This window comes from Pistacia vera, unplaced genomic scaffold (assembly GCF_008641045.1).
Source record: "Pistacia vera cultivar Batoury unplaced genomic scaffold, PisVer_v2 Contig169, whole genome shotgun sequence".
Lineage (NCBI taxonomy): Eukaryota > Viridiplantae > Streptophyta > Magnoliopsida > Sapindales > Anacardiaceae > Pistacia > Pistacia vera.
The window spans coordinates 906,867-933,024 of NW_022195779.1; the positions used below are offsets into that span (position 1 = coordinate 906,867).

At 36.7% G+C, this 26,158-nt stretch overlaps 5 protein-coding genes across 9 annotated transcripts; 4 read left to right on the forward strand and 1 right to left on the reverse strand.

The window, feature by feature from the left end:
* Positions 1–795: 795 nt before the first annotated feature.
* LOC116125617 (probable E3 ubiquitin-protein ligase RHG1A) lies at positions 796–7,057 on the forward strand. Of its 4 annotated transcripts, none has more exons than XM_031411311.1 (7): positions 829–913; positions 1,959–2,229; positions 2,605–4,425; positions 5,409–5,462; positions 6,270–6,368; positions 6,455–6,595; positions 6,720–7,057. In XM_031411311.1, the coding sequence occupies exons 3-7, from the start codon at positions 2,695–2,697 to the stop codon at positions 6,852–6,854; spliced, it is 2,160 nt and encodes a 719-aa protein (XP_031267171.1). In that variant the 5' UTR covers positions 829–913; positions 1,959–2,229; positions 2,605–2,694; the 3' UTR covers positions 6,855–7,057. The 4 variants fall into 4 exon arrangements, with proteins under 4 accessions (XP_031267170.1, XP_031267173.1, XP_031267171.1 ...); XM_031411312.1 differs by having other exon boundaries at positions 837–913; positions 1,964–2,229; XM_031411310.1 differs by lacking the exon at positions 1,959–2,229 and having other exon boundaries at positions 796–913.
* A 1,185-nt stretch (positions 7,058–8,242) lies between these two features.
* LOC116125582 (transcription factor SPATULA-like) lies at positions 8,243–12,093 on the forward strand. 2 transcript variants are annotated; one of them, XM_031411286.1, is made up of 5 exons: positions 8,243–8,762; positions 8,854–8,955; positions 9,061–9,126; positions 9,259–9,324; positions 11,193–12,093. In XM_031411286.1, exons 1-5 carry the CDS (start codon positions 8,727–8,729, stop codon positions 11,499–11,501), a joined length of 579 nt encoding a protein of 192 aa, XP_031267146.1. In that variant the 5' UTR covers positions 8,243–8,726; the 3' UTR covers positions 11,502–12,093. The 2 variants fall into 2 exon arrangements, with proteins under 2 accessions (XP_031267146.1, XP_031267145.1); XM_031411285.1 differs by having other exon boundaries at positions 8,244–8,762; positions 8,851–8,955; positions 11,193–12,092.
* A 1,330-nt stretch (positions 12,094–13,423) lies between these two features.
* On the forward strand, positions 13,424–15,495 carry LOC116125581 (transcription factor bHLH95). The gene is made up of 3 exons (XM_031411284.1): positions 13,424–13,763; positions 14,384–14,842; positions 15,140–15,495. Exons 1-3 carry the CDS (start codon positions 13,449–13,451, stop codon positions 15,236–15,238), a joined length of 873 nt encoding a protein of 290 aa, XP_031267144.1. The 5' UTR covers positions 13,424–13,448; the 3' UTR covers positions 15,239–15,495.
* Positions 15,496–16,906: 1,411 nt separating this feature from the next.
* On the forward strand, positions 16,907–20,036 carry LOC116125580 (probable serine/threonine-protein kinase At1g01540). The gene is made up of 7 exons (XM_031411283.1): positions 16,907–17,795; positions 17,898–18,002; positions 18,124–18,246; positions 18,341–18,511; positions 18,611–18,740; positions 18,828–19,037; positions 19,631–20,036. Exons 1-7 carry the CDS (start codon positions 17,173–17,175, stop codon positions 19,790–19,792), a joined length of 1,524 nt encoding a protein of 507 aa, XP_031267143.1. The 5' UTR covers positions 16,907–17,172; the 3' UTR covers positions 19,793–20,036.
* Positions 20,037–22,327: 2,291 nt separating this feature from the next.
* LOC116125681 (subtilisin-like protease SBT3) lies at positions 22,328–24,726 on the reverse strand. Its single transcript, XM_031411409.1, has one exon. It carries the CDS (start codon positions 24,693–24,695, stop codon positions 22,503–22,505), a length of 2,193 nt encoding a protein of 730 aa, XP_031267269.1. The 5' UTR covers positions 24,696–24,726; the 3' UTR covers positions 22,328–22,502.
* Between the last annotated feature and the right edge of the window lie 1,432 nt (positions 24,727–26,158).

The window sequence follows — 26,158 nt, forward strand, 5'->3', positions numbered from 1 at the left end:
GCGAACCTGCACAATGCCTATCAAGACTTTATGTATTTCTATTCACACACCTTTTAATCAACTATAATCTACTACTTGTATTTTATTTGATCACCAACAAGCATTCCTATTTGAAATAAAATTTACCTAAAAATAAACCGACAGAATACTTGGTAAAATTTTCTATTTTTTTAGGTCAATGCTCACTCATCACTGCGTTACCTAGACCATTTAATTGCAAATAAAAGGTTGAAGTTCCCATTAATGAGTAAAAAATTATACAAGCAAACAGATATTTAGGTGGAGGAAACAAATCTAGTGCATCTTATAGTGGGTCCAATTAATAAATAAAACCATGCCACGTGTGTAGTGTAGTATATTTAATATTGAAGGGGGTCCAAGTCACAAGAGTCTCCTCAAAAAATGAGAGAGAAGAAGTAAAGCATAGGCCAAACAAATCAATAACATGGAGAGAGAAAGAAAATGTGTGATGGTAAAAAGAGAGAGAGGGTGCTTGCGTGAAGAAGATGGAAACAAAAACGAGAGTGGGGTGCCTTCCTACGCTGCGCATTGAAATATGGGTCTTGTGTGTTTTGAGTGAGATTATTATAATTAACAATTAAACACATATTTGGTAAGCGGCCAAACATAAGTTATTTCTTTAGTTGGAGTTGTCTAAATCTTTTTAAAAATATAATAATATTAAACAGGTTTTGGTAAATTTGGGATTAGGATTACTGTCCGCTTTTAATCTCTCTTTCTACAGTCTCATCTTATTCAAGGCCTCTCTTCTCTTTCTTTCTTTCATTGTGTTTTTTTCTTTGTGCTTTCTTTCTCTCAACAGCTCTGGGAGAGAATAGAGGCCTCTTCCGTTCTATTACTTTACCTTTCCGTTTTCTCTCCCTTTTTAGATCGATCCTTCTCTTCCGCTTTGGTAAATCTCTAAGATTTTTATTTTATTTTTTTTTATTTTTATCGTTTTCGTTGACGGCGGCGGGTTATTGTAGATATGAAGGTTTCTATGTGTTTTTCTTTTTAACTTCTTTGTTGTTTTGTTTTCAGCTGTTAAGAATACTAATATATTTTTCTTCTGTGGGTATCTGTTTTTTAAAGAAAAACTCAGCTTTCTTTTGGGTATTCCGTTTTGTATTTTGTTTTTCACTGGCTTTTGATTTGTGATTTGTACAAGTGTTTTGATGTACGCTGTTTGCCTCGAGCGAGCTAGAAAAAATTGTCTGATAATTTGTCAGTGGTTATGTATGACGTTTATGGAATTTCTTTTTGAAAATCTTCTCAAATATTTTTTTTTTTTTTTTTTAAAGTAAAAAAGTACGTGAAAGAGAAATATTCACATATACGCTTTGCTTAATGATTTTAACTCTATAAACTTAATTTTTTTTCTTAAAAATGTGTGTGTGTGTATATATTTTAAAATCTAATGTTAAAAAGCTCATACCTTGCTCCTGTTTGAATTAATTTTGATTAGAAATAGATCTTCTGCCCCTATTGGTGCTTTATTTTATGTCATTTTTTATTGCTAAAAATGTTTCTTTGAATTGATATAATTGCGGTGAGCTGATGTTCATGATATTTTACTTTGCAAGGCAGAGTTTAGCCTTACAGGGGCGATGATGTTTGGAGTTTATTGCTATAGGGGCTTTGATGTTAGAAAATATATGTACATTTTTGTATATGGATGTTAAGGAGTCAAGTGCTTTTTGGTAACTACAAAGTTATAATGAATGACTAATGGTAGTCATAGCTTCTTTTCTACAAATATCTAGTAGCTGTTAGTAGAAATAACCCTTTGCTTTGCAAGCTATAAATTTTTTTAATCCATTCTATTCCCTGTTTTTTCATTAATCAGCTACTAGTTATTCCACTCAATTCTCTGGCTTGTGAATTATGTTACTGCCTTTCTAGTGAAATTGTTGCAAAGTAACAATTCTTAGTATTGCTTATTTTGCATTTGGTTCTAGTGTAGGTACATTGCTAAGTTCTCGATATCCAAGAAAGTTGATGAGCTATTGGATCTGTATTGTTGTTGGAACATGTATGACTGTAGAATGGGGGCATACAAAGTATTTTGCTGCAAATAAACAGCAGTAATTTAACATAAGCTGGAAGGAAAATTAATAATTGATTCTTAGCTCCTTGCTTGATCATTTCCTCCAATCTCTAACGGTAGAGTGGGTTGAAAAACAGCAAGTAGTATGGAACATCTTGCTTCTTAAACTGCATAAGTCATTGGTAAGATGGCATTGAGGTTTAAAATTAAATTAGGCATGGGTGAATTGAGTCTTAAGTTAATTAAGTGGAGTATTTTGTGGAGAATAGGATATATCTTAGGTTCCATTGAATGACAATGGCAACAATTAACTAATTCATGTGTAGAGATTACAAGTGATAATTGAGGGAGGAAACTGATTTTAACTATGTAACCTGCATATACAGTTATATGCTGTATCAACCTATCAAGTAGCTGTCTGAAGTTATTCATAGTTAACTTAGTCATGAATTTTTTTAAAGTTGGCTTTGGTTCCATGAAGATTTTAATATGGTTGTTTCATTTCTGAGTTCTCTGACTGCCTTACTAAAGTTCTTTCTGTGTCTTTATGGTGCCAGGTTTACCGAAGCATACGCAAACTGTTTGTGTTGGTAGTTTCTTTGGGGCATATATCTACAATTTTATAAGGAAAACTAATATTTGCCCTAATGCAAGGGCAAAGGGGTACTATTGGTTCCTTGCCTGAAACCTTAAGCTTCGACCATGGATCTGCATCAAGTTCTGCTGTAGATCAGCAAATTTGCTGGAATAATATGCGGAATCCAACTGACAATCGATTACCAGACTATATGCTATCACCCACTGCGACAAACATGACATATGTGAATCCTATGAGTCATGAACGGCAAACCTTGAATGGTTGGAGCTTAGGTGAACCCAGCTCTAGTAGTCCCCAAGATGAGGTTAATCGTGATGAGCGGAAAACAGAAATTGGATGGCCTCAATTGAGTTCCTGTGCAGGAGGTGGTCCAAGGTTAGAAGAACAACAATGTGAACCAACTGATAGTATTTTGCTGAATGGCGCTAATATTAACCCTAACCCTCTTTTTTCACAAAGTTCCAATTCTAACATGATGCCACAAAACCTAAACTTAAATACTGGTTTTGTGAGTCATGATGGTGATGATTATCGAGTCATGGGATGTCCTAATTCATTGAAGTCAGGTGCATCTGAAAATGAGCGGATTCCTCCGCCTAGTGGTCCTGAATCTTTTCTTCTTCCTTCAGGAAGTAGTGGATATCGAACAGAAGAGAATGATGGTAGACCTGGTTGTTCATTAGAGGGTCGCCGTGCCTCCTGCAAAAGGAAGGCTCTTGAAGGACATGTTGAACAGTCCTCTGTGAGTGGAAGTTGTAGTTATTTTCAGCGTTCAGAAAGTAGTGCTTGGCCTGCCGTTTCTGCTCACTGTGATGGAGGCAGCAGTTTAAGTATGTCTGCCCCATCAGAACAGATGAACTCAGGACTTGTGCTTGGTGTGAGGGCACCAGCTTCTGATCGTGTTCCTGATGCATATGTGGCAGGAACTGCAGAAAGCTCCAGAAGAAATTTTCGTGTGAGGATAAATCCTTCAGGCCATCAAGAATCTCTTACCCCTCCTCTATTTTCAACAGGGAGTCCTGTCAGGCATTCTAGTTTTTCATCTTCGCACCACTCGTCAAGACTTCTACCAAATGATCAGTCTTTGGACTCAAGGTCTGCACCAGTAGTGGATAATGCAAGTCCTCAAAGTCAGCCTATTCTTATGCATGTTCCAACTTTACCTCGAAATTTGCAACCTTTTAGGTGGGATAGAGGTTCTACCTCAAGAACTGGGAGTTCATCAAATTCTAATGTTTCTAGAGATAGAGATGCTTTTCCACGCGAGGAAGCCCGGACAAGAAGCATGGGCAGAAATATATTGGAGCATCCTATGTTTGTACCCGCACCTGATTTTAGAAATTTGGTTCGAAATCAAGCGAATAGAACTTTAGCCGGTGGTAATTTAAATATACCTGGAAATGTTGCTTCGTCATCTCGGACGGGTTCGAGTTCAGGTGTCCAGCCATCTGCTGGTCCTTCGTGGGTTTCTCATCCAAATCCTCCTCCCCTTCAGTATCCACGGAGATTTTCTGATTTGGTTCGTCGGTCTCTGATTTCTTCCCTTGGTCCAGAGTCTGGGGGACATAGCAATAATCAAACTCCGTTGCGGTCTGCTCCTCCCCCTTCCCCAGAAGATATGTTGCTTTCATCTGGAGCTGTTAATCAGGGTCATCATCAATCGTACCCAAGAGCAGCATCATTGTTGGAGAGACAAAATGCTGGTCTAATTGGATTTCCACAGCCACTGCGAAGTTTGACTCCTTCCTTTGAAGGAAGAAGCAGACTTGTTGTATCTGAGGTATGTTCTCGAATACTACGTGTTCTGTGGTGATGTTTTTTCCTTGAAATTCATTGGTAACATGATTTTATTTTTCGGGGTAAGCATATGATTTCTTTGACTGTTATACTAGCTTATGGGCTGATCTAATTGTAGTCTGGTTCTAGCAATTATGATAGCTTCTTTAGTTTAAAAGTCAGAGCCTGTGATATTGAACATGCTCCTATTTTAACTCATAAACTTGTTGGCTTTACTAAGATTGTGTTTTCTCTTCATCCGACCTAATAGTATCTGGATCATGTGTTGATGAAGCCTCTAGTACCATCATTTTCGGAGTAAAATTATACATATTTTCTAGTTCTTAGTTGCTTCTCTCTAGCTGTGTTTATTTGACGTATCATTCAATTTTTATATTTTTTTTCCAACTTATAAATTCAGATCAAACCTCTTCCAATATTGGTGAGCTAGTTTTGATTCCAAGACTTTTTGTCCTGTTTAACTAGCTAAGACTCTTTAGTTCATATTGCTACCGTCTGAAACTTCTTTTTTGTTGATTTTAAAACCTCCATTCTTGTATCTGAACTTCTGATTTATTGTTGGATTTTTATTCTTTTGCTTTTGCCTGAAATTGCACAATTTTCTACTTTCAAAACAAGAGTTTTTGGTTTAATAATTTCTTATGCAGGGTATATGAATCTGGTAATTAGTTACAAGTTTCCAGTTGTGTTACTCTGCAGGCAAGATGGTTGATTGGGCATTGTGTCTATCCTTTATTTTAAGCATCGAGGCAAACTTGTTGTCTGTTAGTGTTGGTGATCATATTATTTGTATTGGGACATCATCTGGTAGAACGTGTGTAGATCTGTTTTCTCATTTGTATTGACATAATCCAGTCATGTTTCCGAAGTTCTTGTTTTCCTTGTACTCTTTTGTCTTAGCCTCTGAGGTATCCAATTATCTTTGCAAATAGTAAACTGGAGTTTACATTGCTATTTTATCTGCAGCAGTTTCGCAATGTGCTGGATCTCATGCGTAGGGGAGAAGGCTTGCGATTTGAGGTCAGATTTATCATTTACTGTTTATTTTACTAGAACCATCTGTAGAATTCAACTTTGGTTAATAGAGACATGCGAATACTCACAATTTATTTTCTCATTATCATTCATGGTAGCACCCATAGCTGGCAAAATTTTGTTCAGAAGCCATGAATATGGTTTTTAAGGAGTTGTCTCTAGAGGTGAACACGAAGACTCAGGAAAATGCTAAAAGATTGATGATTTGACTGATGACATATGATGATAAAGACTAATGATGATTTGGTTTCCATCCGAGGTCGATGGTGAAATTAAAAACTGTCTGCTATCAAACTTGTCCATTAGGTTACTGCATAACATTCAGTTTTGGCGCTTTTTTTTTTTCTTCTTCTTCTTCTTCTTTTGGGAGATCCATACATCAGTCAACCTTGCCCTTATTCGATGAACATTCGTTTTTTCTATTGTGCATCTTGCAGAGTATGCTTTCTAGATCACATTGCAAATTTCTTGGTTTCTAAATATAGCAAGCATTGTAAATGCCTTGTCTAACAATAAAAAAAGAGAAGTTAGGATTGGGTACCATGAGGGAGGTTGGAATATGAAATTCTTATGATTTAATTTCAGAGAATAAGGTTTAGTTCTGGGAGGTAGATACATGTATAAATCATTACTGCGTTAATATTAATGGGCAACTTTCTCATTTGAAGCTGCATGGACTATGACAACATTTTGGTGTGTGGTTGTGGAAACAGGTGTCTTTAAAAAGTAATCGGTTATTTCTTACCAACTCGTTGTCTGGTATTTGATTTTTTGAGTGTGCTTGTGTGTCAGGATGTTATGATCTTTGACCAGTCGGTCATTTTTGGGGTGGCTGACATGCATGATCGGCACAGGGATATGCGGCTTGATGTTGATAACATGACTTATGAGGTAAAATAGACAGGATTTTTAAATCTCTATTTTCCTGCTTTTATAATGAAGATTTTTGTTATAATACGAGTATTGGGATTATATAGGAGTTATTGGCTCTGGAGGAGCGCATTGGTAACGTAAACACAGGATTAAGTGAAGAAACCATATTGAACCGTTTGAAACAGAAGAAATATTATATCTTAACAGGATCCCAGCAGGAGACAGAACCATGTTGTATTTGTCAGGTAATTATTTATTTTGTGAATCATTCCCATTTGTATTTGCCAGGAAATGATCTTTATCTTCTGTAACAGATTTTGCCCACCTGTTTGTTTTGTGTGCCTTAATCATTGTTGTTTCTATGCACAGGAGGAATACAATGACAGTGAAGATATTGGAACGCTTGAATGTGGGCATGATTTTCACACTAGTTGTATCAAACAATGGCTAATGCACAAAAATATTTGCCCTATTTGTAAAACAACAGCCCTTTCTACATCATAGAAAGAGAACCATTGTTGGTTCTCCTTTTGGATGCAAGAGGGTTGGCGGAAAATTTGTTTTAATTTGTCATTCATTGGATTCAATACTGGTAGGTAATGCAATGTGTAACCTGCCAATATTATTCACCCATTTTGAAGCTAGTCCATGGCTCTCCTTGTTGGAAGCCAATTATTTTATTTTTATTTTTATTCTTTTTGGCTAAATTTATTGAAAATTTGAAACAATCAAATGGATGGATGTCACAAATGTCTAAAACTTGAGATAGCATGATTAGCTTCTGGTTTTTCATTTATCAATGAACAATTAAGTTTATGATGCCTATTAAACAGATGAGTCAGCCTGTTGGCAATACATAGATTGTTTTGATTGAGTAATTACATTAAATTTTTAAATTTTTGAGTCTTTGATCAATTAGGGATTCTGGCAGTCGTGGTGAGCACCAATGAAGACAAATCCTTCCACACTCGGTTAAATGATTTATTTATCGCTCTGATGACAGAAATTCTGTGTTTTGTCAAAATCCCCATTTGCTTTGGATACGGTTAATTCCGTTTCAGACAATTTCCTGGAAGCGACGAAATTTGTCTGCGGGACGGGTATCCTTTTAAATCATTTTAATATTAATTTCGTGTAAAATTATATATCATGTGAGAACAAAAAGTCTGGATAAGATCTGAAACGAAAATCATAAAATTGTAAACAATAGATTTGAAGCATAAAATCTCAGAAAATAAAATACAGAATGAAAAAGATGTCAATTAAAATACTGTATCTTGCAACTTTTTTGTTGGATTTGTATATTAGCCCAATCCAGGTTCCGAAGGGTGTTGAGGTATATAACAGTTTTTAACATTAAGGTAAGAATATAGAGTATATGGTCGAATAGCACTTTATTTAAACTTGAAAGAGCATTAAATAGTGAGAAATTGTTATGGAAATTTGAAGAAAATAGTGTAGAAAAGAGGTGACATTAGGAGAGAAGAGAATAGTGTTTGGCAGAAAGAATGCAAAGGGGAATGGGCGGATGGATGATAGGGTAAAGTAACCGTGTTGGAAAACTAGTTAGTAGCAGTATGTTGCTAACACGCCACTATAACTTACATCGGGAATTGCACCTTATTTTTTTTTTTTTTAAACCCTTATTTATTGCTTCTTTCTGGACAAATATGACGTTTGCTTAGATTGAGATAAGACACTCAACTTTGAAATCTGTCTCTTTGACTTTCCATCCTCCATTACATCTTTATTTATCACCATTCCCCTATTCACACCTCCTCTACTCGCCTTTTTTTCAAAAAAAAAATGATTTCTCTCTCTAACCTTACAAATGGAAAAAAAAATGGATCTATAGGGATTAGATTGATAAATATGAAAGTATTAGGGCCTAAAAAAATCGAAGAAAATAGTGTGTATAATTAAGGCGGGAGATTAATCAAATTTGTTCGGTGGATAAACCATAAACCCCCTTAAAAGAAGAAAAGCCAAGTTAAAGAGCACAGAAAAAGAGAGAGAAAGAAGAAGAGAACACAATAAATTGAGAAACGATACAATCAGAGACGGTTTTGCACATTGTCAATATGCAAACAGACCTTCCTCTCTCCCTCTGCTGATCATTCTTTTCTTCTCCATACTGTTTTTCCTACATTATTTTTATCGGCGAATTCATGGCGGATCTGTACGGAACTAACCACCGACTTCTGCCCACGAACCGAAGAAATCACCTTATTTCTCAACCAACTTATCCACAATTCTTCAGCATCATCTTCTTCTTGTTTATTGCCTAAACCGGAGGATCGCAACCGATTTGGCCGACGGCTGACCCGTCGCTTCTTGACTCCTCTTCAACGCTTTGTTGTCAATTTCTCTAACTTTATGGTTTCTGGGGATTCTGATACCAATGACAGCGAGGTAACCGTTGTTTACGTCTCTCTTTGTTTTTTTTTTTTTTTTTTTTTTTTGGACTTTGGGTCTAACTTTTTTGTTTTGTTGAATTTAGAAGGGTCTGGAGGCACCGGAGGTGCCATCAGACAGCGGAGGTCGAAATAAAACGTCGTCCTCCAAAAGGAGCAGGGCCGCGGAAGTTCATAATCTGTCCGAAAAGGTTTTTCAAGCCTCCATTTTTTAGTATATTTAGCTTATTATTATATTGAATTTATATATGGTTATGAGGTTGTTGAAATGAAATATATGGTTGATTTTTGGGCAGAGGAGAAGGAGTAGGATTAATGAGAAAATGAAAGCTTTACAAAACCTAATCCCAAATTCTAACAAGGTATTTTTGTATTAAAATTTTTTAAGAGTATGGATCTTGATTTTAAGTTCAAATGTACGTTTCCACGTTAATTTTTTTTGCATGAAGATGAATGACACCGTGGTTTTACACTTTTATGTGACGATATGATAGACTGATAAAGCTTCAATGTTGGATGAGGCGATAGAGTATCTAAAGCAGCTTCAGCTTCAAGTACAGGTCAGTGTACTTCTTCTGTTTAGGTGCCGTGGAGTGATGTGATTGCTTTGCATGACCATACCAAGAAAATATTATGTTGACTTATCAAAATCAAAATTCCAGTGTGGAACTTATAAGTAAACTTAATATTGCAAACCGAAAAGCTGTTTCAGCTCTGCTATTGTTGTTCATGATGGGAAAATAATCATGTAACTGTGTGTTTTGAGATTGATCGACATCATGGATTAAATTTGTTTATATCAAATTGGGGTTAGTTATTGAAGGAAAGGTTTAAGAAAAAATATAAAAACCCTCTTTTGTGCTTTGAAAAGGTTATGCTCATACTTTGATTATTGTCAATCTAGCATCCCCTGTTCATGCCTAGAACTGCTCATCTAATATTCTTACGAATGAATTAGTCACCAATTGCAGCTCCGTTGTATCTCATGTCTGGATTTATTCTCCTCCAATAGTGACCAATTGCAATTCTGTTGTATCTCATGTCTGGATTTATTCTTCTTTAATACCTCTTGCCTAGTACTTGAAAGACATTGGCTAGTTGATCTTCCTTATTTTTTTATCAGAATCAAATTTGTCATCATCAATGAATAAGTCTCTCTATGTAACCAATTACCTATCAGAGTATATGGTTGGGGAGTGACAAATTGACCATACCATAATTCTATGCATGGTATCCTATATTGGTACTGTCATCTAGATCCTGTCAAATATGGTGATCAACCTTATTGACATTTGTTTCTGAGATTCTATTTTGGAAAGTGATCTATAACTTTTTCCTTAATTTAGTTTTGTTTGAGCCTCACTCTATTTATATTGGGAAGATTTTGCCAACAATTATTTCTGAGTGTGGTGGGGGAAAGAACTGTCCCTCTGTTCAGTCTCCCTCTTCTGTTCCTTCTGTTAGGAATACCTTTTCTTGTCCAGACATTCTCCCTGTTCCTTTTTGGCTAACCTGTCACTGCTTATTGTAGAATTCTAAACAATTTTCCTTTCGCAGGTTATTTATCCATTTTAGTAATATCTAACTAGCCTCCAATTGCTTGGCTTTCAAGTTCTTTTGTGTAATTGTTGGTTCCTAAATTGGTTTCTATCTTGTTTTAGGTTTGCTAATTTTTCTCTTTTTTTTCTTTTGGATTCTTGATGTTTTCCAATAATGTCTATCTTGTAAGCCTTGATGGTGGACAAAATGATTTTAACCTGACTGATTATGGATGTCATACAAGTTGTTTGCTACAGATTTCAGGAAAATTGCCATTTAGAATTTAACGTTGGAAGATTTTTAGTCATTCAACACAAGTTAGATTCATATTTCCCCCCAAAACACCAGGCTTTCTCTTTTTCCTCACTTCCTAAACAGTCGCAACAACTTCCTCTTTGTGTTATTGGCACCTTCAACTTGAAACATGATTTTAAACAAGATTTATTGGCTTTTGTTGACCGATATCACTTCACTTTGTCTTACTAACAACCATTACATTCTTGATATCAAAGACAAAAAGTTAAAGGTTTAGTATGTTGATATTTTCAACCATGATTCCATGAATTGATACCCTTCATTGTCCAAGAGACTACTGTAATTGACCTATCAGTACTGTGCAGTTTGTCAGGGGGAGAAGATTTTAAATGAAGCTAAGGCATTATTTTTATGGACCATTCATGTTGCTCTGCCAAGTTTCTATAATGTTATCTTTTAGGCTTTATTAAGATCAGTAACTGAACTATGCTGGACTTGTATTACCCACGTAATCACTGCTTTTAACTGTTACTGTAATTTATTCTCCTCTACCCCACTTGCTAGAACATTGGGAAATGGTAATGATATTAGACAAAATATCAATTATGTGTTTTTATTGTGATTGGTTCCACAGATGTTAACAATGAGAAATGGATTTAGTTTGCACCCAATGTGGTTACCTGGAGTACTACAGCCAATGCAACTGCCTCAAACAGGAATAGTCTTTGATGACGGCAATGATTTGCCGAATACCAACAGTGTAACAAACAATTTTTCTGCAAATGAAGAAACCTCAGTTCAAACTGCCTTCAATCTTTCCAACCAATGTACTGTCTCAAATCAGCCAATTGCCATACCTTCAGCAGCAGATTTTAACTCATCAGAAACCCCATTTGGACTTGAACCGTTGATTCAGGCTCACTACGCGCCCTTCAGTCTCTAATCTTCCAAGGTAACTTTAGTATGAGCAACTAATAATTTATGTTCACACTTGGAACTAACAGCAGCCATATTGTTGCAATGTGAAGGAAATTTGCGGTGAAGGTGTGCCACAAGTGCTTTTAGATATGAATTTCACTGGGAAGAGCTCTTCGTCTGGTGTGTCTTAGGCAATACCTTTATCCTCAGAATTGGATGTATGACAATTGTGATGACCATATGAACAGTAGGTTTTGGTCAAACACCATAGAACCTACAAATGATCTTTTAAACAACTGACATTTTACACTCTTTATCAGTTTATTTATGTAGCAAGCCACATTAGGTTGAACTGTTGACATCCGTTTAACCATATATAAACCTTTTTCATAATGTTTTGTTGTTTATATTATAAAGTCAAGATGTTACTATATTTTTGATGGATGTTGCTATTACAGCTTCTGAACTGGAATCTTGTTTGTTGGATGTTCAAGAAAAAAGAAATGGAAATCCTCCAATTTTCATTACAGATAATCATGGATCACAAGCATGAGTGTTTCCCTGATCATCCTTCCTCATTGGCTCATTCATACTATTGTTTCTCTTGCAAAATGCAAATGAAACCCTGGGTCAGCTGCTCGGCCTCTTCATATTTTGCAGTTAAATTAAGGGTAAAAAGGTAGTTACACCTAGACGAGGGAACAATAAACCATCGGAAAATGGTAGTGTTACAGTGGTGGCGATGGATGCGCGCCACAACATTCTGAGCAAATCAGTGAGCCCGGAGATCTCGGCCTGAAAGTAGTCCATTTAATCGTAAAAGGCGAGGAGATAGAGCAAATCTACATGCCATGTGCTGTAGATATAACATTTTCTCACCAATTTCCAAAAGACCCATTTGATAGCTAGTGTTTTCTAAAAGTATAATAACGTAAATATTTGGCTTATTTTGTGTATTGTACAACACATTTTTACTCAATTCTTAATTACTAATGTAGTAGTGGTGGCCTCGTAAATTATGGAGTCACTTTTAAAATGTGAGTGTACATCTCATGGTGAAATCAACTTCACTTAAATAACAAGTCAGAGACAAATACATGCTGTTAAGTGAAACAATAACGAAGATCACAGGGTGAGTTGTTGGTGTTTGGCAAAACAAAAATGCATGTAGGCAGGTAATTAATGTTTAAAAAAGGTAAAAGTAAATTCCTGGAGGGACAATGTGCCGGGATTTGGTTGAAGGTATTTGAAATGAAGTGGTTCCAGGAGGAGGCTTGCATCATCAAACGGATTCTTGTAAATATTATATGATGAGTTAGTTTCAGGATCATGATTGCTATTCAGATGGAAACAAAACCTCCAGCTTTACTAGTTAATAGTTATATATAAAGCCATAGTTTAGAGAATCTTGAAAAAGTTTTTGAGAGTTACACTGAATAACAATCACATCTTGGAACAAGAAAAAAGTTTCTGAAACTGAAACTTTTGTGTTTTATGAAATATGAGAGAGAAAGAGAGAGGGAGGGATTCTCTGTAATTGAATTGCAGGTTAGGTTAGAAAGATCCAAAACCAGAGAAATAAATTTTCTCATCTCATCTGCTAATTATGATAACGGCCATTTCATGGCTTGTGCTGTTGTATCACAGCACATGACGCGTTTACGTTTTCTTTGCTATTGTCACCCCTTAACTTCAATTCTATTTACCCAACTGCCACTCTCTTCATACTCCTATTGTCTTGAAATCTAGTTTTAACTAAAATGGGTAATGTGGTAATTAAAGAGCGAAAGAGGGTTAATACTGAATAAACAAAAAGTGTATGATGGTCGGTTGACGCGCGCCAAGCAAATGTATACGTTTTTGTTTGGACGCCAAATAACGGCATTGTCTCATGATTGTATTTCACCACAATCTTCCCTAAACTAGTTATAAAAACGCACAATCACTTGTCTTTCTCTGCAAAAAACAAATTATGTTGGCAAATACTTTTAATAATCAGTATTGCTCAGAGCAGAACCATGTATGGGGTGATTCCAGTTTTGATGATAGTAGTAAAGAGAAGTTGGAGATGAAAGACGGTGATAATTCAAGGTCTCATAGTCCCAGAGCTAAAGCACAAGTACAGGTGGGCAATAAGAGAAGTAGAAATAATGGAAAGGGTATTAGTTGTGGTGGTGGTGCTGAATCTGAGCATGAGATGCATATATTGACTGAGAGAGAAAGGAGGAAAAAGATGAGAAACATGTTTTCAAATCTTCATGCTTTGCTTCCTCAACTTCCTGCTAAGGTACTACTTTTCAATATTCAACTTCTTTCTACATGCTTTGTTTTTAACTATTTAAATTTCATTGTATGTATATAAGATCTTTTTTCACCGGCTTCTTTATGTGAAACATGATGATCATAACTTCAATATTGTTCAAATTTCTTCCTGTTCCAACAAATTTCTTAAAATAAGTGAAACATCTTTCGGAATCTGGAAAGCATTTCAACAAGTTCTTCGTAGAAAGTTTTGATTGTTACAGGTGGTGTCAGAGTTGCAAGCAGTGGATAAAATAGCATCCAGTTTCTATTTAATTTGCTTTCATTCCAGTTTTCGTTCTTGTCTTGTATACACTTTGATTAACCCGTAGTAAGCCTTAAAAACATGGGTATACATATTCTTCCGCGTCGTCTAATATGTTGCACACAAACAAAGCATAGTTGATATACAATCCATACTTGTGATTATAACTTCTAATAGTATTTTTGAAGTTTTCAATTTTATTTGTTCGGCAGTGTGTATTCTTCTCTAATTTGTTCGAATAGCCTTCAAAATGGTATTACTGATATTTGATAGCAGTACTGAAGTTCGATTCATATTGCTTGCTGAATGTATGAGTTCACATATATCTTAATTGTGTGCAGGTAGATAAGTCGACCATTGTTGATGAAGCGGTAAAATATATTAAAACCCTTCAACAAACCCTCCAAACGCTTCAAAAACAAAGGCTTGAAAAGCTTCAAACAGCAACTGTTGTTGATTATGAACAATCAATTATCACATCATCTCAGGTAAAAGCACTGGAGTCAAGGGAATCATATTTGGCTGATCAGGGACCATCACCAAAGAACTTGCCAATGCCCACATATATGCCTCACTCATCGTTTCAAGTCCCCATTTCTCCAGCTTGCTTTCAGACATGGTTTTCACCTAATGTAGTGGTGAATATGTGCGGGGATGACGCACAAATCAGCGTGTGTTCACCAAGGAAACCAGGGTTATTGGCCACCATCCTCTACATATTGGAAAAGCATCATTTGGATGTGGTGTCTGCTCATATTTCCTCCGATAACTACCGTAGCATGTACATGATCCACGCCCATGTAAGTCCAATTATCATTTCAATCATAAAACCTCTAATATATGCAGCAGTACTAAAGATTTGCATGCATAATAAACATGTGATTGGCTATTTATCGTGTGGAATACTGATTCTTTATTACTACTTCAAATTGTCGAGAAAGGTGTTGATCAGTTAATTAGAACGTCCTACATCTTGATAAATAAACAAACAAATTTGGAAATTAACTTCAGGCCAGGCGTTTATAGTGTAGCTATTTTGGTATCTATTTCTATATATATCCATTGTTATATTTAACGGGGATTTCTTATAAATATAGGCAAGTGGAGCTTCTGATCAATTTCCGGAGGCCTTATCGGTAGAGGAAATATTCAAACTAGCAGTAGGGGAGATGAACTTATGGCTCTTGACGTCTTGATGCACAAGTTAACCATGAAGAACGCGACAGATATATAAACCAAATGAACCATTTCTTTTTATAAAACAAATGTGGATTCCCTGTTGAGTCTCTTGAATCTGTTTTATTAGTTGCATGGAACAGTTTAATACATCCTTCAGTACAGATGTGGCAGATAGCTATAATATATATGCATTAGTATTTGAAATGTATGCACCGTTAAGATATGAAATTTTAATTCAATGTAGATATATGAATACATGAATATATATATAGACAATGAGTAATTATAGTAATGTTACTCGGGATTTTTGCAAAATTTATTACCATGCGAGTGCCGGTTGAAATATAATTATTTGTTCTACGTGGGGTAGCTATAGAATACATTTCCTGCAGAACCATTAATGGCTTCTTTTATCTCTTTACCAAGTATGGCAATGTAAGAGGATGTTGAAATGAGGCCCAAGGAAGCACATGGGCAAGGTGATGTGTTAGAAGGAAACATCGATTTTGCTATGATTTCACAAGTGAAAACAACCCCATTCTACAGACTACAGATAAGAGTGCTTCTCATTTACTAAAAAACCTAACCAACAAAGCATGCAAATCATGACAGATTCTAATAAATCACATTTGATTGTGACGCCATAATAACACGTTTAACCCCACCGCAGTATTGCCGTGAGTGTGCAAAAGGAAGTTGGAGCTTTCATAACCTAAATTTGGTAGCTGCCGGGTCAAGCCTTAATTTGCCTCTTCAAACACCTTTCTTAATTTGATAGTTGAAGGTGGGTCTTTCTCTCTTTACCCAATCTTTAATGCTGTAGTACAGATAAGATCTTTGTGAACCAAAACATTTACACATCACATGTACATAGACATCTTTTATCTGATATTCATCACCATTTATGATTTCTAAGATTTTGTTGATATAAGTGTCAATGTAATGTTGGTACTTTGAAGAAATCATAAAAATGGAACTTTCTGTAATAAATTTATAAAATATAGGCTTTTTCCTTTTTCTTTTCATTTTATTAATTGTAATACTTTGGATCAAATGGGAGAATAATTCATGAGTTAACTAATTTTTAACATCTAAACTGAAGAATTCCAACTACAATTTGCATCTCGGACAACATGTTCTTGTTAGATTTTCTCTTCTTTATAATTGTTGTGTAATAGTAATACTGTTGGATGTAGCAATCTTCGAAATTTGCAAAATATAGTTGTAATTGCAGGGAGTTAAAAACAAAAAATACACTAGATCCAATCCAACTACCGTTCCACTTGTCCGAAATGGTGCTATTTAACAAACAAATTATGGGTCCAACACGGTGCAGGGTCGCTCAAGTATGTTTCACCACGGGTGGACCTAAACTGGACCAGCCCAAAATTGATGTTAACACGATTGACTATTTGGCATATTTGGAATCCAGAGACGGCATTAACTGTTAAGCACCTGTTTAAAGCAATAATTAATAACGCATCCATTGTCAAAGCCTCAAATATAAAATGATAGATATTTAAAATTTAATACTCAAAAGTCCTATCACCACTGCCTTTCTTTTATTAAAATATTAAATATGTAGATACCATGAGTTAATTAAAAGAATCCAAGCCCAACCAAACACCAAACACCAAATAAAATGATAGATATTTATATTGTTGTTATTTACATGGATTAGAACAGAAACTCCACTACACTACAATACGCATACCTGGATTAGATATAGATGAAAGCATTTAAGACACGAAATCGTTCATGGAGTTTCGCTCAATTCTAGAAGTCCCATCATGCCAGCTGCTCTCTCCCTTCACTCTTCTCTTCTTCCTGCTACACACAGACACAGCTTAGCACTCTTTTTGTCTCACTTTTTCTTTCTCCTCCCTCATGAAATATTTCCTAGTTTCACTTTCACTTAAATTTTAGTTTTTACAACAACCCAGAACCCATAATGTCTGATTATTCCTTCTTGAACAATCAGCTCTCCAAGAGAACCTCCATTTTCGGCTTACGTCTATGGGTTGTTCTTGGCATATGTGTTGGAGCTGCTATTGTTCTTGTACTCTTCCTAATATCTCTTTGGTTCACTTCAAAACGCAACAACAATAATTCTAAACGACACAATAAATCATTCTCTCTTAACAACAGCAACCCAACCATTCCAAACATTTGTAAGGAAATCCAAGAAATCCGAATCGACCCTGACCCCAAACCGCCTAACCCTGACCCGTTACCGGAGCCCGACCCAATTTTGCTCGAAGAAAGCCCTGTCAATGGCCGCAATAGAATTCACGTCGAAATCGGGAAAGATCACCGGATTTCTTATCCGGAACGTGTAGGCGGGTCGTATCACGGGTCGGGCCAGGTCCGGTCTGGTGATCAGGCACCGGCGGTAATTGCGCCTGAGGTCTCGCATTTGGGGTGGGGCCATTGGTATACTTTGAGAGAGCTTGAGGTGTCCACTAATTGTTTCGCTGACGAGAACGTGATTGGTGAAGGTGGCTATGGAATTGTTTACCGTGGCGTGTTAGAGGATAACACCAAGGTTGCTGTAAAAAATTTGCTTAACAACAGGTATCAATTGCATTGATGGTTTCTAAAGTTAGTTGTATTATATGTTTTAGTGTTGCATGTAGTTTTCTTAAAGGTTGAAGAGGCTTTCTTGTTTTGTTGTAGGGGACAGGCTGAGAAGGAGTTTAAGGTTGAAGTGGAAGCAATTGGACGTGTGCGGCATAAGAATTTGGTGAGGCTGCTAGGATATTGTGCTGAAGGAGCTCATAGGTACTTTACTTTCTGAATTTTGCATCTTTCATATTGATACTGAGCTTTGCATGCTTGAATTTTTGGGTTGATCCATGTCATGGTCTTTCCTGTGTTTAATATGCTGTCTTGGTTGCGATAGGATGCTTGTATATGAATATGTTGACAATGGGAACTTAGAACAATGGCTTCATGGAGATGTTGGGCCATACAGTCCTCTTACATGGGAGATTCGGATGAATATAATACTTGGAACAGCTAAAGGGTAGGTTTTGATTTGAGTTAAAATAATCATATGAGCTTCTATCTTTGGTTTCTTTAGTTGATTGTTGTCGCTGAATTTTAATGAAAATGTACAGGCTAACGTACCTGCACGAGGGCCTTGAACCAAAAGTTGTTCATCGTGATATTAAGTCCAGCAACATTTTGCTTGATAAGCAATGGAATCCGAAAGTTTCTGACTTTGGCCTAGCAAAGCTTTTAGGCTCAGAGAGGAGTTATGTGACAACTCGTGTGATGGGAACATTTGGGTTAGTTGAATTATCACAGTTAATTTATTTCTTCGCATATGTAATTAATGATCCTGGCCAACCAATGAGGAATGACAACTATCTGGTTCTGTTTTGCAGGTATGTGGCACCAGAATATGCTAGCACTGGAATGTTGAATGAAAGAAGTGATGTCTACAGTTTTGGAATACTTATTATGGAAATAATTTCCGGGAGAAATCCAGTGGATTACAGCCGTCCTCCTGGAGAGGTTTGTATTTTTTAATTTGATTACTTGATAACATCGTCTTATGCTTCCTCTTTCTTTTGTATATATTCTGACAAGTTCACTTTTCAGGTGAATCTAGTTGAGTGGCTTAAGACAATGGTAACAAACCGGAATGCAGAGGGTGTTTTGGACCCTAGGCTGCAAGAGAAGCCTTCTTCAAGGGCACTGAAGCGTGCACTTTTAGTAGCTTTACGCTGTGTGGATCCAAATGCTCAGAAGAGGCCAAAGATGGGGCATGTAATACATATGCTCGAAGCTGATGAGTTTCCCTTCCGAGATGTAAGTCCATGTTCTTGTCTGCAGTAAATTATTCTTACTGCTCCTTTCTCAAAATTCCTTTCTCACATTTCTTTGTTTTTGCTAGAACTTGTTCAGCATACACTTAGGACTTGTGACTGTTAGAAGATTAAGCAAGAAACAATATCCTAAAATTAGATTGGAGCAGAACTTCTTATGGGACTTTTGTTTGCAGTTATTTTACCTGGATATGGTGTTTTAGAGAATGCAACAAAACTTTATGTTGACTGATTGGGTCAAGTTAGAATGTAAAACCATGATGTGTCAAATATGAATTGTGTTTCCTCTTAAATGTTTTGGTTTATTTGAAGGTCGGAAAACCCAAGACAACTTGAGGATTATTTAGAGAAAACCTTATGGTGCATTAGTTTTGTGGGGAACAGAAATCTGGGATTCAGGCTCCTCCTGGATATGTTGTATGTATGTCAGTGTGACTTGTGTTCAAATAAATTCAATAGTGAAATTCACATTTTTAGCACATAGAAAAGCTGTTAAAAAGTATTCCTTTATATGTTTGTTCCATGTATGCTTTGCTCAGCTCTCATTCAAGATTGCTTTTGACCACATGATTTCAGGACTGTAGAGCTGGTAGGGAACATGGGCGTCCACAGCGAGATGTTATGAGGGGTAGATTGATGGAGAAAGGTGTAAGTGAATCAGGTGACAGTAGTGGGTATGAAAGTAGTGTCCAAACCAATAAGCCATTGTGGAGAAAGCAAGAACCTGAAGAGCAGTAGCCAGTAGCCTTGCTACATCCTATGTAAGGTGAATTGACACACATTTGTTTGCCTTGTTCTCCATATTTACTCATTTCACCCGTATATGTAATTCATATCATTATCAGCTTGCGCTATTTGTAGATTTTGTAGCATTCTCTGTCTTAACCTGTATACCACAGACTTTGTATTTGATGCCTAAGTACTCTTTCTTGATAAATTGATCATCCGACTACCATAGAGGATGTGGTATTACTGAATTCCATTGGTTTGCACAAATTTTCAGAGTGATAAAGATGAAGTTGAAATTTGCTCCTCTTTTGCCTGGTATGTGTATTGATATCTGGTTCCGTCATGCTCTCTAAACTATTGGCTACTTAAATTATTTGGAAATCTATGAATGTAAATTACCTTATCAATTTCTGAGAATAGCTAACTGGTAGAGTTCCATTTTCACATGGGTCTCAAGTTTCACAAATTAATGCAACAAAATTTGAGTTTCACAATGGTTACTTTTCTTCCTTTCTTTTGATGAATGCAATTCTTTTTCTCTGATCACTAGATTGCCGTTCAACAACTAGGAAGAAATTTTTAAGTAATTATCTTTCGAGGATTAAACAACTTATTTCCTTTGAATTATTTTCTATATGAATTCTTGCATACAGATGAATCAACTTCTTTTTTGTATGATTCTTGCATGCATACACATATCTACACTAGAGTTACATGAGCCTCTCGTTCTAGATGTCAAAATTTGACAATGATGTCTGTCACCAACAAGAATGACAAAAAGAGACTGTCACATAAAATTTTGGCTGTCAATGGCAAAAAAGTTCATGTAGATTCTGTCCACTTATATCGTAATCCATAGAGGCAGCAGGCAGCATGATTGAGCATCAAATGTTGAACGTAAATTTCAGCGATTACGGCTTCTTAAGACTAAACATTTTTGGTGCCTTGTTAGGTGGGGGTAAGTTGAAATTTGGGTCCTACTAGTCACATGCGGTTTTTGTTTGCACTCTTCCATAGCCTTATAAGATTGTGGGGCTTGTTTGTTACTGGAGAAATCTTGACAGCTAGAGCCTTGGGAATCTTTGGACCCTCCATCTATGTATGTATTGCCCCAGTTTACGAAATCGTAAAGGGTCATAGTACTTTTCTCACTGGATTCGGCCTTCTCCATTTCCTTTCTTGGAGGCCATAGATTTTGTGTCTGTTTACTTTTTGACCTTGCCTTAATTAATAGCTCTCTCTCTTTTTTATTTATTCGAATGAGAAACCTAATTGCTGGTCAAAACTATTTCCCGCCGCTGGCTATATCAACTGCACTTGATTGATTTGGTTGAATCGCTGGATCCCTGTTGCTGTACTTGAGTAATTTTTGTAGCGACACCTAATCTATGCTTTTGACTGTTAATTATGTTACCCTTTTTAGTACTAATGCCTTCCGTCACCTTGAAATCTCGGCTTCCTTAAGAATAGTGTGCAGTCATCTTATCACAAAATTGTAAATGAATGACTGAAGGCGTGATGGTTCGAGGGGATTCTCGACTCTGCTTCATCATTTACCGAAATTCTGAAATTATTATTTGACATTGTTTGCGACTCACTGTTCAACAGGGGTAAACTGGATGTTTTAGAGTTAGGTCTCGGCCTTTGTCTCCTTTGCGACTTAATTGCTAATATAATTTCCCTCGAAAGACCACAAAAGTCCTCACCCGCTGCATTACAGCCTCCGCTCACGCGCTCAGATTATGTATTGATATAGTATATTAAACACTTACAAAAGCGACATACAAAGACAACCTCCACTCTTTATCTTCATCATTTCTTTCTCTCTTTCTCTTTTTTTTGTTTTTTTGTTTTTTTGTTTTTTTGTTTTTTTGTTTCTCGCTTTGTAAGCTTTGATAAGCTTGTTTATAAAGATAGACTTATTCATTTAGAAATCATGCATCTTGATTCTCAAAACTTAAGATAACCTTCAAACATACGCAGTGGATAAAAAGAAAAAGATAAAACTAGAGTACAGAGTCTACAGACTTGTTGGGGCAGAGTGTAAGGTATGTAAATGTTCAGAATCAAACCGGCTCCCTACCGGGCTTCCCGACTCTGAAGTTCAGTCTGTTAGGATTGCTCTTTCCAATTCCCATCACTGTCAGTAAATTCCATGTATTGATATGGTTTTGAATTCAGATTAATCTCCATCATAATTTCCATATCCTCTTTTCTCTTCTCTCTCTTCACATTCCTGCAATGCACCCAGACATCTTTGTGCTAAGAGTCATCACTTCTTTTCTTATTTTAATCAAGTGCAGAGCTAGATGCATTACAGCTTCCTCGTGGATTTAGCACATTTAAAAAAAAGAAAAAAAAAAAAAAAAAGGTTTGAATGTAAATGTTAGGAGTCCATGAATGATGCACCAACGTTTAACGTTTAGATGATTTTTTTGCCGGTTGGTGAATAATTAATTTCTTGTTTTCATCATGATGGAACTTCCATCGTTTCTGAACGAAGCTAACACACTTCTGTTCTGCAATATAATATTAAACTGCAAATCAACTCATGAAGAGGTCGCTGCATCTAACTATATAGGAATAGGATAAGATTACAATATATTTTATAACCCTTGATTTTGGTACACGATACAAGTTATTGATGCAGATTATTATAAAAACTAGCAAGCAAATTCATTTCACAAATCATGAGATTGTAAGAATGAATGTGATTTAGCTAGGTTTTAATGGCCACTATGGGGCTTGATACAGTATGATTATGCTGATCAATCCATTTGAGAAAACCATAAATCACCCTTGGAGCTTTTATGCCAATCTCTACACTCAAAATAAAATTCTGCTTCTGATATTTTTGAGTGAATGTTAAAGTGCTCGGCTCTATTGTGATTCTCATCCCAGTAGGAAACTCCAAATTTGCATGGTACACTGAATCTGGGTCTCCCACGTTTTTGACATTCCTGCTAAAGCTCTTCATGGTTTCATTGGTAAATGTGGCAATAAAAGAAGGATAATTGAGGTCAGTATGCTGTTTGCTGCAGTTCCAATGATGTCGTCGAATGACAGCTTTCATCTGATTTTGGTTATATCTTAGGCCACATAGGAACTCAATATAATCTTGAAAATCCATGTCATAGATGAGTCCGGGGTCCATGGCTTTGTTTGGATCTATATGGCCTGCCCCAAAATCCAGAGGTGTGGCAGGAAGGCCAGTTGTTTCATCTTTCAAAATACTACCAGTGTTGTCGATGGAATATGCTGTTGTCATTATAGCTGATCGAATGGCTGCTGGGCTCCACTCCCAGTGGACGGCTTTTAGTAAAGCTGCAACTCCGGCAACATGGGGAGTTGCCATTGACGTGCCTGAGTCTAGTTCATAATCTGATACCAAATCGTAGTTTCCAATTGTGATGAATGGCACGTTGGGTGTGACTGCGGCCAGCACATCGACTCCTGGAGCCAGAATATCTGGCTTTAGTACACTTGGGCTGATTGGATTCAGTCCTCTTGAAGAGAAGAAGGCCACTTGAGGCGCTGGTTTAGTACCCAATTTTGTTATTAGGAACCTCATACTTTTGATCTTTGCTCCTTTCTCTCGTGTCGCATACTCCCTAACTTTTGTTCCAGAATCAGTATGCAGAATCACACTGGGAATGACGAAATCATCTGGAAATAGATATGATGTATTTGACAAAATAATCCCAGCAAATGCGCCTGACCTATTAACCTCCCGTAATTGTTCATCAATATCAAATTTCCGGCTATAATCACAAAGGACTACCCTTCCAGCAACTTCATTTGAGTCCAATGCTTTATGGTTGCATACTGCTTTGCTTATATTGCCTTTGCCATAATATAAAGAAGCATTGGTAATGTAAATGCTCTGTGGAAAGTAAGATATACCTTCAAAATCTGAGTCATTTTCTAGAGTCACAGTTGCAGTAAAACTCCGGTCAATTGTGCCAGCTCCCACGGTTGTGATCCAAGGAGCTCCATTGATTATTGAGTTTCTAGCTCCAGCATTCCCTGCAGCACAGACAACAAAAATGCCTTTCTCGATTGCTGAAAGGGAAGCAATGGCAATGACATCTTTGAAATACGGTGTCTGGTCAAATCCAATAGACAATGACATAATATCAACACCATCCGCAATTGCTTGATCCATGCCTGCAAGCACATCACTTGCTGCGCTCGCGTCTGTGTCTCTTGCCCAGAGGACCTTGTACATAGCAACGTGAGCACCTGGTGCTATTCCTCTGGCTGTTCCTCTTGCATATCCAAAGTGACTTACACCTAATACCTGGTTACCAGCAGCTGTGGAGGATGTGTGTGTCCCATGACCGTCGAAGTCTCTTGGCGAGTCAAAGTCATACGTCTTGGAGATTTTTAGTCCTGCAGCTTTAATCCCTTTGCTAAAAGATTGAGCACCGATGAGCTTCCTGTTGCAGTCAGAAGAGCTAAATATTGTACCATTCTCACACTTGCCGTTCCATCTCTGTGGGATCGATGGCATACCGCTGTCACTAAAACTCTCGCTCTCCGGCCAGATTCCGGTATCTAAAATTCCTATGATCACACCTTCACCATATGAAGCAACTGGCCATATGCCAGAGTTATGCTGTAATCCAAGAAACTTGGGTGTGTGGGTTGTGAATAACTTGCCAAAGGTCTCTGGGTATGTGGCAAGATGAGCTGGAGATTTCTCGAGTTCAGATAAATGAGAGGGTGTGAGCCTGGCACTGAAACCGTGCATGACATGGTTGTACGAGTAGAGTAGCATTTCTGCTTCATCAGCTGGAGACAACGAGTTTAAAATGGAGTGGTGCCATGACTCGTGGGTTATGAAAGACTCTGGCTTCTGAGAATGGTCCAAGTGGATGATATATGTCTGGTATTCTTCAAGTTCTGACATTGCACTGTTAATAAATAGCAGCCAACACAGTGCATATTGTGAGATAAAGATGGAGAAATCCATTCTTTTAATCATGGCTGACACTAAATAAGAAGATGAACAAGGAAAAATATTGAACTTTGAAGGTTTATGATCCCTTATAAAAATAAAAATAAAAATCTGCACGAAGCTTCCGCTGTCAATTGCTCAATAATCAATATCGAAAATGATAGGACCACAGAAGGTTGTGCACCGAATCTATGCACCAAATAACATGGTAAAATCTTGACCGTTGATTTATTATCAGTTAATATTAATCAACGGTCAGGATTTTGTCACGTTATTCGGTGCACAGATTCGATGCACAACCTTCGATTGCTGTAGTATTACTCAATCAATATAGTATCTTAGTCTAATTTGTCTATTACCGGTTAGACTTCCAGTTGCATTCTCATTGCTAGAAAATATAGGAAGTCGTCAAGTCGTTCATTAACTTTATTTCTTTTTAACTTTCTTTCTTTTGAATAATCAGAGTGTGTGGATCAGTTTGCACAAATCTCAACTAATTTTCTGAGACTTTAAAACTATTAATTAGATAAAAAAATTATTAATCACCCCTATTAAGGGTCGTAGAGACTCAAATTCGAGAGAAAATATTAAATCATTCTCTTACTCTTTTACCATTAAAAGGATTCGAATTTGAAAAAACATTTAATATTATTTTTTACTCTTTTACCATTAATCAGCAGCGGTGTTAGGTTAAGCTTTGCAATGGCGTTCCCATGGCAAGATCAAAAGCAGATATTATTAAGCCTTAGAATTGTATTTTATTCGTTTTATGGACCATTGGCATCCTAACTTTCAAAAGTGGATGTGTAAGTGCTTTTAGACAAACAAAGTTAGGCATTTCCCTTTTATCCTCTCGTGCTTTATGTCAAATGCAGATTATCTTTCACTTGTTTTATCTTTCCTCATTTCTGTTATTAAATAATATCGTTGACATGTCCACAACCGAAAAATGGATCGAAACATTTAACACCGTAAGAAAAAAAAAAAAAAAAATTAACACTATTTTTTTTTTTCAGTTTTTATCTAATTTTTGTACTTCATTTAATCATTAACGTATCAGTGTAAAAATTAAGAGTAAACGACATTTTCCCACCCAAGGTTTGGCGAATTTACAAGGTCCCACCCCTAGTTTCATAAATTGCAAGTTCCCACCCTTAAATTAACACCGTTACTTTTATCTCAAAATAACCCCTACATCTCACATTTCTCTCAAATAACCCTCAAAAGAGATCCTAGCCAAGCCAAAAATCTGGCATGATTCCGACACCATTAGACCTTCCCGACACCACCATCAGCATCCTCTTATTCTCCTTATCAAAACCCCTAACTTTTCGACTCGATTGCACCTCAGCGAGATGCTAGAATTTGGTTGGAAAGGGGCGACAAAACGCGAAAACCTAAAGGAGAGGCGGCGG